The sequence below is a fragment of the Streptopelia decaocto genome, assembly GCF_964273445.1.
Source record: "Streptopelia decaocto genome assembly, chromosome: 7".
Taxonomy (NCBI): Eukaryota; Metazoa; Chordata; class Aves; order Columbiformes; family Columbidae; genus Streptopelia; species Streptopelia decaocto.
In genome coordinates this window covers 34221645-34237090 of record NC_138661.1, presented here as the reverse complement: position 1 = coordinate 34237090, position 15446 = coordinate 34221645, and the positions used below count along the sequence as shown (strand labels likewise).

General features: G+C 36.5%; 1 protein-coding gene across 10 annotated transcripts in view; it reads right to left on the bottom strand.

Annotated features, from left to right (window-relative positions):
- Window positions 1-15446, bottom strand: part of RYR3 (ryanodine receptor 3) — a 242759-nt gene that overhangs the window by 77173 nt on the left and 150140 nt on the right. For all 10 annotated transcript variants that reach the window (XM_082058587.1, XM_082058594.1, XM_082058592.1 and 7 more), the window contains 10 exons: window positions 14451-14631; window positions 13887-14001; window positions 12560-12680; window positions 8499-8668; window positions 7617-7837; window positions 6205-6295; window positions 4662-4802; window positions 2139-2302; window positions 1380-1458; window positions 21-110 (listed from right to left, as the gene is read on the bottom strand). In XM_082058587.1, the coding sequence (XP_081914713.1) occupies window positions 21-110; window positions 1380-1458; window positions 2139-2302; window positions 4662-4802; window positions 6205-6295; window positions 7617-7837; window positions 8499-8668; window positions 12560-12680; window positions 13887-14001; window positions 14451-14631 (1373 nt within the window). The remainder of the gene's footprint in view (window positions 1-20; window positions 111-1379; window positions 1459-2138; window positions 2303-4661; window positions 4803-6204; window positions 6296-7616; window positions 7838-8498; window positions 8669-12559; window positions 12681-13886; window positions 14002-14450; window positions 14632-15446) is intronic.

Sequence of the window (15446 nt, the reverse complement as noted above, 5' to 3'; positions counted from 1 at the left end):
ACTGAATTTTCATCTATTACCTTTTCAGTTAGAGTTTTGAAAGGTCTTATTAATGGATGAGTCTTCATATTTTCATCCAGTGAAACACCATATTTCCATCCACTATTAGTCTGAAAAAAAATAAATATACTGAAATAAGACGAGAACAACAATACAGTTGAGTAATGACAAATTGGCCAGTTTAGTTGGTCACATTGAACAGCTAATCCACTCCAACAGCTACTCAGTGCCACAGAAGTTTCTGTTAAAAGAGCACACATACATCTGTGGATACACCAGAACAGATTGGCCCAGACAGATCAGATGCCATCTATGAGTAGTAGATCTCACACAACCAGTTCTGACTCTAATATACATTTGCCCCTTTCACACGGATTAAGACGATACTGGCTAAGGTAAAAAAAATGTCTCTAACTTTAAAGAATCCTTTACCTTAAACAATATTAACTGAAATTAATGGTTTGAGATTAATGTGCGTATATTTACATATCCATATATACGTATAACTTTCTCCACAAATTTGCATATGTAGCCCCACAAAAGAACAGAATTATTTCCACATAACTGTTCTGCAAAATGGCTATTATTCTGTCATTAATTGTTATATTAAATTACTTAACTGTTTCTATTTTTCTCCTTCAATGAAAGAAGTTTAAAATTCATACTTGCATTGAACAAGTTACTCATATCCAAAAACTTCCAACATGGTTATCAAAAACTGCAACAACTCCATCAAACTTCACCTGGCTCAAATTTAACTCTAAAAGTTATAGTTATTGACATTAAAATCTGTTTGCAAAATGTAACAATGACAAGGTCTTTATTAAATGTTTAAGTGTATATTAAAAATATTGAACATCATTTAGCATATATTGTCTTATAGCTATTTTGATGTAGTGAAACAGAAACACAACACAATGGCAGAGCACTTGGGAAATCATAGAGGAAATCAGTACATAACAGCCTTTTTAAAGCTAAAAAGAAAAGCTATAACTACATTTTCTGAAATAAAAAAGGACATTAGACTTTCCAAGTACTCTCTTAGATCACAGAGCTGCTAGAGTAAAATTGAATCTCTGACTCCCAGTCAAAAAACAGGCAAAATGAAGCTAAGATCTATATATTCTTACTTAAAAAAAGGTGTTCCTTCCCCATTCCCCTCAGATCTTTGTCCTAATAAATTCTGTCCACTTACAAATTTCAATGCATTTTCTTGAGAAAAAGGTTTCTTTCACATATTCCTAAAGAAATATGCTACATTAATGCACTCTGGACAAAGGCCTATCAGTTAAACTGCACAGTTTTCCTTTCAGTGTTCACCCCAAGTATTATTTACTAGACCTTTTATGACAGTTGCCAGTCTTAAAAATAATTCTTACCTTATCAAAGGCCCATTTATCATGGGAATGTTCAGCATACTTGCTGACAATATACTCCAACTTTTCAGGAAGTACAAGGCTATAAACAAAGGGGAGTATGGTCATTCAATCATGAGTTACTGTGGTCTGATTTATGAAAAAAATGTCAGTACAATATAGCACTAATCAAAATGCTTCATGGCCAGATGAAGGCCAAACATTTGGCTTTTCAATTTCATTTTCTTTAGAAGAAATGCCTACAGGTATTTTTCTTGGTAATTCCTAATACAGGATAATACTAGTATGAATGTTTCACATTACATAATGACAGAAGGGTGAGAATTCAATAGCACGAATCAACTAGTGATCCTCAGCTCTTGAATACAGAAGTGTTAGACATCTATACTTTAAAAGCACAAGATTACTAGGAAGGTCAAGTCTCTATTAAATCTTCACACCTGATCTCCTTATTTTGCCATATTGGGTTGCTACAGATCAATTCTCAAAACCAAGTGAAGATTTTATAAAAATTGGGCAATAGGCCAAATGAATCACTTGCCAGATTTTGATGATCTTATACTATTTGTCATAAGTACATTCTAAGTAATGATAGTATCAAATGGATTACAGGTTTATATGTCACAAACATTTGAACTATTAGGTAATGGGGTACACAATAAGTATAGAAATTACTATGTGTTCTGCAGATATAATGTGGAAATATTTAACATCTGTACAGTGCTGAGAAGAATATGAATCACTATGATTTATATGACTCACTTTGCTGTGTTGACAGGTTTGGGATCAAAATTTCCTTCTGGATCCACTGATGTTTGCTTTTCCAAAGTTGACCTAATTCGTGTATCTAAATAATCAGGGGGCAAGGCACCAGCTATAGCACTTAGACAAGGCAAAGCCATTCGAAAGAGCTCTGGATCATACTTCTGCAGGAGAGATAGGAACTGGTTGGAAAATCCAACAGAAAAACATGCAAAATGTTAGTGAAAACCAAGCAGCCATGAGTACAAATATTAGAAGATGCAAACAAACAGTAAAACACATTTAAAAATTAAGCACAGAGCAAAATTATTGCTGCATGACATCTACCAAATATATCAAATTGATACATTTTTAAGATTACTCAAATTAACATGAGAGTGTGCTGACACTTGTATAGGTATATACAAGTATGACTCTTAAGCTTTCTTTGGGCTGTTAAGGTCTACATAGAAAGAGCCAAGTGTTCTTTGCCTAGTTATAGAAGCACAGACATCTATAAAATACTGTCATAGTTCTAAAGTGACTAATTCCTATCTTCACTGCAGAAGCTATTGCCACTTCTCCATCTTTTCACCTGATCTATTTCAGTTAAAATCATACTAGTTACACAAAATCGTGTTTTACTGTAGCAACATCAGTTCATTATTTTTCAAAATGGTCCTGCTAAGAGGTGAACTAGCACATTTGTTCTTCTACTCATTTAAGCTATGGAGACAACACAGAAGTACTTGATATATAAAAATATAAGGTAGAATTACATTTGAAGACTCTATCCTTAGTAACTTGCCATGTAACACGTTCAAGGTCAATTATTGCACACTAGATTGTAAAAAAAATTGTGCTGGAGGAAGTAGCAACAGATCACTGTGGGCCAAGGTTCTCCTTCCAGCTCTCAAGCAATATTCTTAGTATGCTTAGGAAAAAAAAAAAAGACATTTATCTATCTTTCAGTTTCCCCATCTGTAACATGGGCATAATGATACAGCTTTAAAGTTTTCTAAGATCTACTGATGAACACTACAGTGCAAGAGTTTGATGCTATTCTAATTATTGAATACAGTTTTATTCAGCATAGGCATCTTTTTGGTGTTATGAAAGAGGCAGCAATCAAGCATGTATAGGGAAAAAAAAAATTTACACTGCAAAATATTTCTCGTGCTTCACCATTAGAAATAGAAAAGCTGCATGCATCTATTAATCTGAATGACCACTTTGTGTCAAGAAAATGCTGAAGAACGATTTTAAGGTCTATTGAAAAGACTTGCTGATAAAATTATATGTTTCTATCACAGCAAAAACAATGCCTAAAATTTTGAGGCTTCAACTTCCTCTAGTTTTGTTGCAACAGTCTTTAGTGTTAATGGCACAAACAAAAGTGGGATTACAGAGTAACTTGCTTCCTCTCAACAGCTGGAAGCCATGAAAACATCAAACCTGTAAATATTTCAGTACAATACAGGACAATAGAGAACACTGCATCTCAGCAGATTTGCACAAGTCTCATTGGACTAATAACCATTTACAGAAAAATGAAAATGCTGTTATAGAGAGCCACCAATATTAGCAGAAACATATAATCTTCATTTATCTGTAAAAAGCAAAGATGCACTAATTGGAAACATTTCATTGTGTCAGGCCCTCCTGACACTCTCTGCACTTGTGACAGCAGGAAGAGTAAATGTCACAGCGTAAATGTCACTAAAATAAAATACAAGTAAGACTTTAAAAGCCATTTTAGAATAATGCAGAGATCATGTTGATTTCAATATTACAAACCAGAATGTCTAGAGAACAATCATCTAAATTTGTTGATTATGACTGGAAGATAAATTCAGTGAGATGCAATGAAACAATTTGTCATGGTACCATAGTGAAAACCTGATTTTTGAGCCCAATCAAGTTCAAAAAGTATTTATTCAGTAAGGCATTTCTCCTCTTAGAAGTGTAACTTTATATTACTCGGAGAAAAAATGAGTAAGTGAAAAAATCCAAAGAGCATACTTTGAAACAGGAAAATGGAAAAAATGCTTATTTCTAACAATGTTGCATAGTTTTTCTTAAGAGGGGCGATAACCAGAAAACTAACAAAATACAAGTGTATGTTTGAAACCAGACAATATTAATTTACTGTACATACACCAACAATTTGACAAGTATATACACACATTTCTTAACATTAATTTTATACCAGTAAAACAACATTTTTAAAAAGTTGAGTAGAGTTAAGATAGGAGACAACACTGACTTATTAGTGCTGCACACAATCTGCCTCATTATTAGTGTCAAGTTATATGGGTATATCAACACAAAGATTTGACATTTCATTACTTCGGAGAAAATCTCTCAAGATTCAGCATTCAATTTTTCATTAGAAAGTTACTTCATCAAAAGCATTCATTGCCATATCTTGTATATTATGTGAAAATTTGTTAAAGTAAGAACTTTCTGTACTTGGCATGGCAAATTATCATTGTAATACTATTTTTAGTCATCCCATACTGTACTGTGAATTGCAGTTCTTACCTTATGAGACAAAGAATCAAATATTCCCCAGAAAAGTTTTTCAGTTAAATGTAATTCTTCCTCTGTTGCAATTCCACAGCTTCCCATTCCTGAAGGCAGACAATAATATTTCCAGCACTGCTCATAGTGATTTGTCAGAAGCTAGATTTTCAAGAAAATAAAAATGCACATAAAACGTCAATATTTAACAAAATAACATACCAGTTAGTGAAGTCTGAATTACCAGTATTTCTTTAAACAATTACATGAGTATCATGATTTATTTCTGTCTCTTCATTTCTAACAGCTCATAAAAATGACCTTTTTTCTCTTTGGGAGAACAACAGAGCCCATGCTGTGAAAGTATAAAGCCCCAACAGCTGCTGTGGGATGCTCAGTGATGACAGTGAGTAGCAAAATTATAAAATTTCGGGATTCTTACCATTTCAGTACAGGTTAGCTCACACAATAAAAACAGAATGAAATTGGAATAAAACAGGACATGATAGATTTTGGTAAAAAGTTTTACAAATTCAAATTGATTTTACTTCTGTCATTTGTAGCTGATGGCCTCAGTACTGTTGAAAACATTGCAAAAGACACCTGCACTATACCGCTTTCAGCTGTGCCTCCTCATCACTGGAAAAACCTATGGAAAGAACTACTGCACAGACAATCTGTCATACACCAGTTAAAGAGCTAGACTACATGATTATTGGTGCACTTTCCACATAATCTCAATTTTTTTCTGAATTATTTAAAACTAAAAATTCCTATCCCATGGGAAATTCTAAAATTTCTTATAAAATCAAACTAAAATCCTGGCATTTTGATTTTTCCTGCATTTTTGTTTAAGAAGGAAAAATAACAATAAAAACCCCAAATCAAACACTCCCCCTTTACCACAGTTTTGCTCCAAAATTACTGATGCTCCCGAATATGTCTGTGAATCTGGCAGCTCTGTTTTAGAGTATGACAGAATTCCAATTCTGCAGACCTAAGATCAGGCCCTTTTATTCCAATAGGAACAGTACACAAACCTGACAGAAAAATTCTTAAGAAAAGTTATTTATCATCTCACAATTGTAATTCTCTATTTACAGAACAAGAAGATAGATAAGACTTCAGTTAAAGATTGCTCAAAAAATAAAAGGTGTATTATGTTCCCTGTATGATATTCTCTGAAGACTTCACTCAAAATTTAGTCCTGAGCAATGCATGCTACAAAGAGTTATTATAGTTGTATAGAGCAGAAGAAGAAATATCAAGATAATGCTAACATTTAATTTGATACTTTCAAATACACTTTTCCTGAAGCAGTGAAAAAGTCAACAGTTCACTGAACAAAATCTCATCATCAACTCTGTACGGTTTGCATTAGGTACGATTTCACAAAAACTGTAATCATTATATCCAGTTCGAAAGACAATAACAGTATTTTCAATTCAGAGGTCACTTTACATTGCTCAGCCCTCTCCTGTTCTGTTTTTAAAAACATGACAATGACAGATTATTGTGAAGTAAGTTTTGCGCTGAATGCATATACAGAAAGTAAAGCATTTACCTTAAGAGGCATTTTACAGTATTCATTGAGTAGGGGCACATCAAAAACTAGCCTTCTCAACAGCTGTTGTAGCATAGAGGGACGTAAGTGGCTGTAATTAAAAAAAAAAAAAAGAAGTTCTTAGTAAAATTCATACAGTCCAGTAAAATGAAATTAAAATTGAAATCAATTTGCATATGGAAATTCAAATCACTCATTAAAAGTATTTTGAAAAACCAATGGTAGGTGCTTAAGGAATCTCACTATGCCTCATCTACATACAAAAGGATAAAGCACAGAACATGTGCTACTTCGGGACTCTTTTAAGTGAATAGACAACACGTAGGATTCTGGCATATCACAGCAGAGGGAAGGGTGCTACATGTTTTTCAGAATATGGAGGGAAAAATCTAAGAAAAAGAAAAATAATATTATCCTAACAGAATGGTTTCTAATATGACACTAAAAGGCAACAAAACACTCATAACTGAAACTGATCTGGGAAATACATTCATGATTATTCTCATAAGAAATAAATATCTACTGGAAGACTGAATAAATTATCCAGCTCTTTTTTTCTAGCTACTTAATTTGAATGATCTATGGACTCAAAATCAATGTAAAAATGCTCCTTTCATCTCTCTCTCAGTCATCACTTTTTCAGGCTGATTCCTGGTCTACTAAGTTGTTCCAAAGAAGCAAAGTTATTTCTTATGTTGATCCCTCTTGCTAGGCTTTTCCATTTCTACTATATCCTCTTTTTGGCAGGGGTCCAATGCTATGCACAAACAGAAAATGCACATTGCATTACTAATTTCATAGTTCATTGCATAAACAAGTAACACTACAGCTTATGACAAAGGTCAAAAATTACAATTCAGTTGGCAAATTTGAATTTCAATTCCTGATATAACTACAGTGCTCCACTCAGTTTTAGGATCGGTTTTAGGATCGCTTTTAGGATTTAGAGAATGGGGGGTAGTTTTTCTCTCTCTCTCTTCCCTGACCCCCCATTACAGCTAAGGTTCTTCAAATCACAATCAGAATTACAAACATGTTGATCCATTAAATCTCCAACACATATTCAGTGTCAGATTTGCCAGAACATTTTTAGTAATTTCTGAGGTTTTGTTTTTATAAATAATCAGAATTTATCCTGTATCACCATAAAGCTCATATCAATGTAACAGCTTTATAATGCAGTACCCATAATGTAAAAATGAAATATATTTTCTCTAGGGGAAAAACAAACAAGCAAACAAACAAACAACAACACCACCTCCCCCACCCCACCCCTCTACCAAATCATATCATACATTCTGGGCATTTATTTCCTGCAAGAATAATCTTAGTTCTACATTATACACAAATAAATTATTAAGATACATATACTGCACAAAAGAAAGCAATTCGTACACAGGTATCATACATACTGGCAGATAGCAAGCAGACAGTCTTCAATAGTGTCTCTTTGTGCTTTTGTCAGTGATCGTCCCTTGGATAACCTGTATATTGTGTGAAGCATGGAGTCAACCAGAGAGGCGTGATGCTCTGTTCCAGAAAAGAGGGGAGCACATCTTTTGAGTAACGGAAACACAGCTGAGCAAATGTATCTATTTAGTGCAAGAGCTGCCTCTGTGGTACTCAGAGAAACCTGTATGAAGTAGTAAATGACTGTTAGTGTCACATGGAGTAAAGGTTACTAAATATGAAGTCTATACAAGATAATAATGAAACAGTCCTTAGGTCACCTTAGCAGCTTGGTGCTAATATGATATTCCCATTACACACATGAGGACAAAAGCTAGGGTTTTTTAGCTGGAGAAAATTCAAGTCAATCATTATCTCCTATCTTTTGTCAAACTGAACTCTGAATTAATAGGAGCAAAAAAGAATATGCAGCTTCTTTCTTTGAACAGATTAGCAAAAAACATGAAACATTAGGTAGCACATTTCATCTCCCTTAATTTCTTCATACCCACACATAGATGATTTTTCAGTGTAATTCTCAAAAGCACACATGAAATTAAAGGAATCATTAGGCCTATTGCAGTATATCCAGTGTACTTACTGTTTAATTACTGTAAGCCTATATTAAAAGTTTTCAAACTATATTACACTGCTGCTTCATAAGGTAGAACTGAATGCTTATGACCAGAGTTAAGCACTATAAATTAATAGTAACTGAATTATTAATGTTTGTGCTTACAGCAAGCTTATGCCATAAGGCTGTTTTGATTTGAAATTCCATTTCTTACACTGACAAAGCCACTATATCCAGCCACTGCACCTGAACTCCACAGCAAAATACTTACTGTATCCAAAGAGGCAGAAGCCCTTAAATCTGGTAAAAATCCAACTTCCAGTAGGTGAAGGAGGAAGCTTTGGTCCTTAATACCATAGACACGGTCCAAGAAGAGTACCATGGGTGCTTTATGATCAGGACAGAAATTTGCAGACATGTCTGGCTCATTTACTGTGCCATCTACACAAATATATAATGCAATTTTTAATAGTAGATAACAGACAAAACAAGAAACACCAAGACAAAGAAATACACTATAATTACATTTAATGTGTAAAAATCACATGTTCAATGAAAATTATATTCTTGTTCAGTTTTCTTGTATGCTGAAAAAAATACTAAGTTTTTATTATTTTAAAAACCCTATTATTTTGTAATTTATCAATCTTTCACTCTAATGAAAACTTAAGAATGAATGGTAAAGTACTCTAGTTGTTTCATTACTGTTACAGAGAACGTTTCTACGGTAAAATTAAAGATAAAGATTGCTACAAATATTAAAAATATGTAGTAACTGTGAAGTCAAAGAAAGTTACGAATTTTAATTTTTGTCTCATGTAAACTAGACTAGAAAGAACATGGAATCCAAGGGGAAGACAACAATAATACAGAAATTAACTGTGTAAGAGAGAAGCCATCTCTGACTGTAAAGGGGAGTAGACAATTCTTGTGAAACAGAAAGGACAACAGAAGCAGATGAATGAGGATGAAGTTATTTCGCCCTAGAAGAAAAGGGCTGGGAGTTTATAGCCCATGGAACATGGAGAAATTAATAGGAAACATGGAGATCATATGCCATACAAACCTCATACTCTGTTGAACTTATGCTTTATAGAAAATTTCAGTTTGTATGGTTACCTTGTACATTATTTTGTGGAAATAAATCCACCCTTGCATAACCACATTTACTGCTTAATAGGAAAGACTCAGCAGTTGCATAACAGGTAAGAACACCATCATTAATAGACTTCTGCACTCTGAACTCTGACTTTGAATTATTTTTGAGTTCCAGAGTGAAGAAAGTGAACACTCAAGGGTCTTTGCTGACTTCCTTTTAACAGGTAGTGTTGAGAAGTCTGTTAGTTCCACTGGCAAAAACTTAATTTTAACCTCAGTGACAGGAAGGCTTCCAGGCACAGACAGGGATCTGTGGAGTTTGATGCAGAGAGAGTAGCAGGTCCATGCCAGGCCACGCATTCAGGTTTTCTATACGTACACACAGTACACAGTGTTTGGGTCTTCAGAGAGTAGTCTCATTCCTCAGAGGTGAGAATGGATGAATCAGAGTAGTAAGAGAAATGAATAGGTCCTACAGCAACACAGTAGCACAGCCTCAACTCCACAGTGGCAACCCCTGAGGTACTGAGGAGGACATAAGTCTTTGGGAAGGAGTGTATATATCTGGGAAGGGAGGATCTAATCTCTCAAGAGAAGAACAACTCCTCTCCTCTATGTATGTCCCACTGCACATAGGATTCTCCTGAAGGAGACAGGGTCTCCAAGGATATGAAGAAGCAGATAGTGGAGGTGAGAGATTGCTGTATTAGGCACTAAGCTGGGGGCTTCATGATGGATTCCATGATAACTTGTCTATATGGGAGGACCTTGTAGGAGTAAGGCAGAGATCTCGAGTCTCAAAGGATGGGTGAGATTGTGGTGTTGAGAAGAAGAATTTAGTTAGATTGATTATAAAAGGGTGAATTATTTTGAGACAAAATGAACATGTACAGAAATCACCCACACCTTAATAAAAAAGAAATCAGGCTTCCAGGATTGAACATTAGAGGTCAGACTGGAACATTATACCTAGAAATTAGAGAGAAGACAATAGGTGTGGAGGAGCACCTTCTTCAGATGAGGACAAGCCCAAAGCAAATACGTCTGGTTTTCACTTCCTCTGAAAATTCCAGGGAAGAAATAAATAGCACAGTTCCAAGAAACAGCAAAAGCAATTAAAATGCAATGCACATGTGCAATGTCTTACTCAGGAAAAGACAAAGAGGGGTCTATCCTGGGTCATCAATGACCTGGAAAAGGAAGCAAACAAAGGAGCCTAAAGGTCTTTATAGAACACTAAATTCTTCTGTATGGTTAAAACATTAACAAAACTCATCTGTGCTGCCATCCAGTGAGACCTGGACAGGTTGGAGAGTTGGGCGGGAAAAAATTTAATGAAATATAACAAGAGAAAGTGTAGAGTCTTACATCTGGGTAGGAACAACCCCAGGTTCCAGTATAAATTGGGGAATGACCTGTTGGAGAGCGGTGTAGGGGAAAGGGTCCTGGTGGCCAGCAGGATGACCATGAGCCAGCACTGTGCCCTTGTGGCCAAGAAGGCCAATGGCATACTGGGGTGTATTAGAAGGGGGGTGGTTAGTAGGTCGAGAGAGGTTCTCCTTCCCCTCTACTCTGCCCTGGTGAGACCACGTCTGGAATATTGTGTCCAGTTCTGGGCTCTTCAGTTCAAGAAGGACAGGGAACTGCTGGAGAGAGTTCAGCGCAGAGCCACGAAGATGATGAAGGGAGTGGAGCATCTCCCTTATGAGGAAAGGCTGAGGGAGCTGGGGCTCTTTAGTTTGGAGAAGAAGAAACTCAGGGGTGACCTCATTAATGTTTATAAATATGTCACGAGGATGGAGCCAGGCTCTTCTCAGTAACAACCAATGATAGGACAAGTGGTAATGGGTACAAACTGGAACACAGGAGGTTCCACTGAAATATGAGAAGAAACTTCTTCACAGTGAGGGTGACAGAACACTGGAACAGGCTGCCCAGGGGGGTTGTGGAGTCTCCTACTCTGGAGACATTCAAAACCCACCTGGACACATTCCTGTGCAACCTCATCTAAGTGTTCCTGCTCCAGCAGGGGATTGGACTAGATGATCCTTCGAGGTCCCTTCCAGTCCCTAACATTCTGTGATTCTATGAAAACTGAGTGGGCAAAGTAAAGACAGATGCACTTCAATGCAGACAACTCTAAGCTAATGCATCTGCGGAAAAATAAGACATGCCTACATGATGCTGAGCTTGGAACTGACTTTACAGAGAGATCCTGAGACACTGAAATTCTGTGAAACCATCACAGCAGCAACCAAGTAAGTCAAAAAGATATTTGGCACCATGAGAAAGAGTTATTCAGAATATGAGAGAGGGCATAATTTTGATGTTATACAAGATAGAAAATTAATACAGAAACCAAACTATTCTGTGCTCACATTATCCATACAACCTGCTCATGTCTTATGTACACCCCACAGATGTTTTCCACATATCAGGACTGCAGAATAGAGATAGTGAAGGTACACAGAAGGGCAACTAAAATGATTCAGGAAATGGAGTAGTTACAATGAGAGACTACGAGAGGCTGAGATGGTTCAATTTGGCAAAATAAGGGCTGAGAAAGAATATAATGGAGATTTAGAAAATGGTTAATGTAGCTGAAAAAGTGACTGAACTGCTATACACCAAATCCAAAAATGCTACAATTCAAGGTTTTTAATTACAATTAGGAAGCAAAGTGTAAATTAAAAAAACACAACAAAAACAACCAACCAGAAACCTCACTGCTTTAAATGCCTTATGTAGCAAATAGTGAAGTTCTGGAACTTACTGCTACAGGAGTGTGTGTGTGTACAGACATTATTCCAAAGTAGTCAGATACATTCTTGGACACTATGTCCAGAAACATACTATTGGAGAGGGAGGTACTCTCCAATCTTTCTAAAAAATGACTGGGTGATGTGGAAGTACAAAGGGACTAAGTCCAGGCCTACACATTCTACCTAGAAAGACAGCATCCCTACAGCCACTGCTGGAGACAAAATACTGGGATGGATGGCCCATTAGTGTGATCCTGTGAAGTATTTCTTATGTTCTTACATTCTCTGCTCCATAGGAATAAGTATCTATTCTACTTGAGCAGCTCTCATAGATACATTTCTAATTAAAATCTGAAGAACAGTTCTCTGCTTGTACTCAATTCTAACAAAACTGCTGTTTTAGACTGAAGTCTTATGTGCCAGAAGGCTTTTATAAAAAGATGAACAGGTCTAGTAGAAGTATTGAAGTTACCTTTGTTAACTGTTGACAGCTTTAGTGGTATACTTATAATCCCAACCAAATCTTCAGTTGGTACTAGAGATCGAAGGATTGACCTGATTCGAATAGCTTCCCCTTTTCCACTTTGAATGAGCTGTTAAGAAAAAGTTTATCAATTAAGGAATTTAGTACCAAAGGACATAAGAAAAATTTCCTCAACATACTGATATTAATATGATTTTCTTTTTTTCAAATACTGGAAAAATATGCAGAGAAATTCAATTTATCCCAGCGCTCTAATGGAGCTGCAAATTTTCAGGTGATCCTACTTTTGAATTTGTCCAAATTTTGATATCATATCAATAATTTCACAATATTCTAAATTCTCAGTACCACAAAAAATACCCCACGTGGATAAGGTTCCTAAATCAAAGTGATGGAACTTAAAATTTCTGGGAGACTCATGTTACTTACAGAACCTACAGTGCCAGGTTTTGAGCTCGCTTCTTTATACTGTGAATAGATGCAAACCTGTCTGATGTATCTACATGTTTTTCTATACAGCAAAAAATTCAAAAGGCATTAACAACGAGATGACCACTTCAACTTCTAGCAGAAATCAGGTGTTCACAACCTGTGTCTCTGAAAATCTCTTCCAGTAATTTTATTAATGTGAGACTACTATCTCTGGCAACAAGACAGCTGCATACACCTTTACAGCTAATAAAGTTAATAGCTTTGGTAATAGTAAGTAGGGAGGCTATAAGCTAGATTTCTTGCTTCTTGTTGTATTGAGATACATATTGAATTTTCAGATGGATTTATGCTACTAAAGAATTTTCAATATTGACAAGTAGAAGTCAGTCTAACTAAAACCAAACCTTGCATGTGGCTATTACAGGCATTATGGTCAAAGCAGTTATTTTACATTTTTCCAAGTATTCATGTGGTGTAGATATTGTATTTCATCAGTGCACACAAAAGCAGCTCTGTATCAAATTCCTATGAAAACTATTTTTTATGGCTTTCTAGAGAACAGAAAAGGGTCAGTTTCTGAAACTTCATTGGTAGTATAAAAGTGCCCCACTAGTAGTTCATCACTGCTTTGATTCCATAGTCATATAAAAATTCTTGAAATGATAAAAAAACCTCCAAAACAGAAGGAATCAAGATTGTGATTCCTTATAAAATAGCTTGCAGGGAACCACATCTGCACAGATACAGTGAGAAATGCAATGAAGTCCACCTTCTGATGAGAAGAAGCCTTTGAATACAGAACAGTTTAGTTCTGTTCACAGTTCTGTACAGTTCTGTTTACAAATCTCCTACATTTTCTAAGCAAGTGACAAAATGAACTTACATGCATTTCTGGTGCACAGCGTCCGAGTAAATCTATGAGAGCTGAGTAAAATGACATGATTGCATTGCCCATGTGCACGATCTCCTCTTCCTCCTCCTCCTCCTCCTCATCATCACTAAAAGGTAAACAATACCAGTGAGCATTTTTGGTAATGTAAGTTTACAGCTCCTCTCTGGAGCTAGATCCATGATCCAGGCACTATTAACCAGGTATACTAATTGCTTCTGCCACCCGATTACAGGGTTTTATCCCTACAGTAAGCATGCAATTGAACAGTAATAACTGACCTTCTACTGTATCTCTTTCACTTCACCTTAGCTTCATTCTGCAATAACCTTCTCCTTTGCTTTGCCCTTCAGGCTTGTTCTCTTCTAACTCTTACTCCACTTTTATCTAGCTAGTGCTTTATGAATTCCATATGCCAACTGCTTGTAGATGCGAATCTCTAATGCTCTATGTTTGTATAATGTCTTGAGCAACAGGGCCTATTATCCACATATTGCAAGCATGATTAACCCAGCTATTAAATCATCATTTGTCAAACACGCATTCACATTTACCTACCCTTCTCTTTTATATGCCTGGGAGGGAAGGTCACGAGCAGGATTCTCTGAGATCCTGATAGCTTCCTGCATAGCTGCCAGCAAACCATTTCCTCCTTCTCCCCTAAGGTCTGGTCCAAAGCACTCAGGCCGTCGAATAAGGAGCTTGACAACAACACTTGCATTTTCCTCAACGCTTTCACCTGAGGACCAAAAAGCACTATACATACTTTCTTCTTAAAGGTATCCTTAAGTCAGAAGACAACTGCATTTTCGCCTGAATTTTAACATGTTATTTTTGAAAACAAAAATGTATCAAGTTGACAGCATTGGATGTCCTTTGTCAAAAATATACCAAGGTTTAAAACGTATATTGTAGACTTGCCTTGCAAAAGTTACACTAAACTAAATCTAGAAAGACTCACTTTGGAAGATTAATTTGCTTTTTTTGGCAAAGACTACTCTTTCTGGTGTAAAGATAGCTAATAGTCCCAAGAGGCAAGAAGTCTGCTATTGGGGAGGGCCAGAAGGAAGTTTTGACTCCAGCCAACCCCCCAGCCTCTCGCTTTCTCCCCTCTCCCACAGGACAGGGAGAAATCAGAAGGAAGGTGTGACAACTCATGGATTGAGATAATGACTGTCTAGCAGAGAAAGCAAAAGCTATGCATGCAAGCAAAGCAAGAAGACAAGTTCTTTCACTGCTTCCCTGGCAGATGTTTAGCCAGTTCCTAGAAAGCAGTGCCTCAGCACGTGGTGTAATGGTTATTTGGGAATACAAGCACCATAACCACAAACATCTCCTCTTCTTCCCCCTTTCCCTGAGCTTCTTTTGCCAAGCACAATGTCACGGTGTGGAACAGTGGTCAGTCTGGGTCAGCTGTCCCAGCTGTGTCCCCTCCCAACCTCTTGCCCACCCTGAACCTACTCATTGGGGCTGGGGAAGCAGTGGAAGGGGCAAACTGGGAAAAACAAACCAACCAACCAACCGTGAAAGACTTCACACTGCACAAGCACTGTT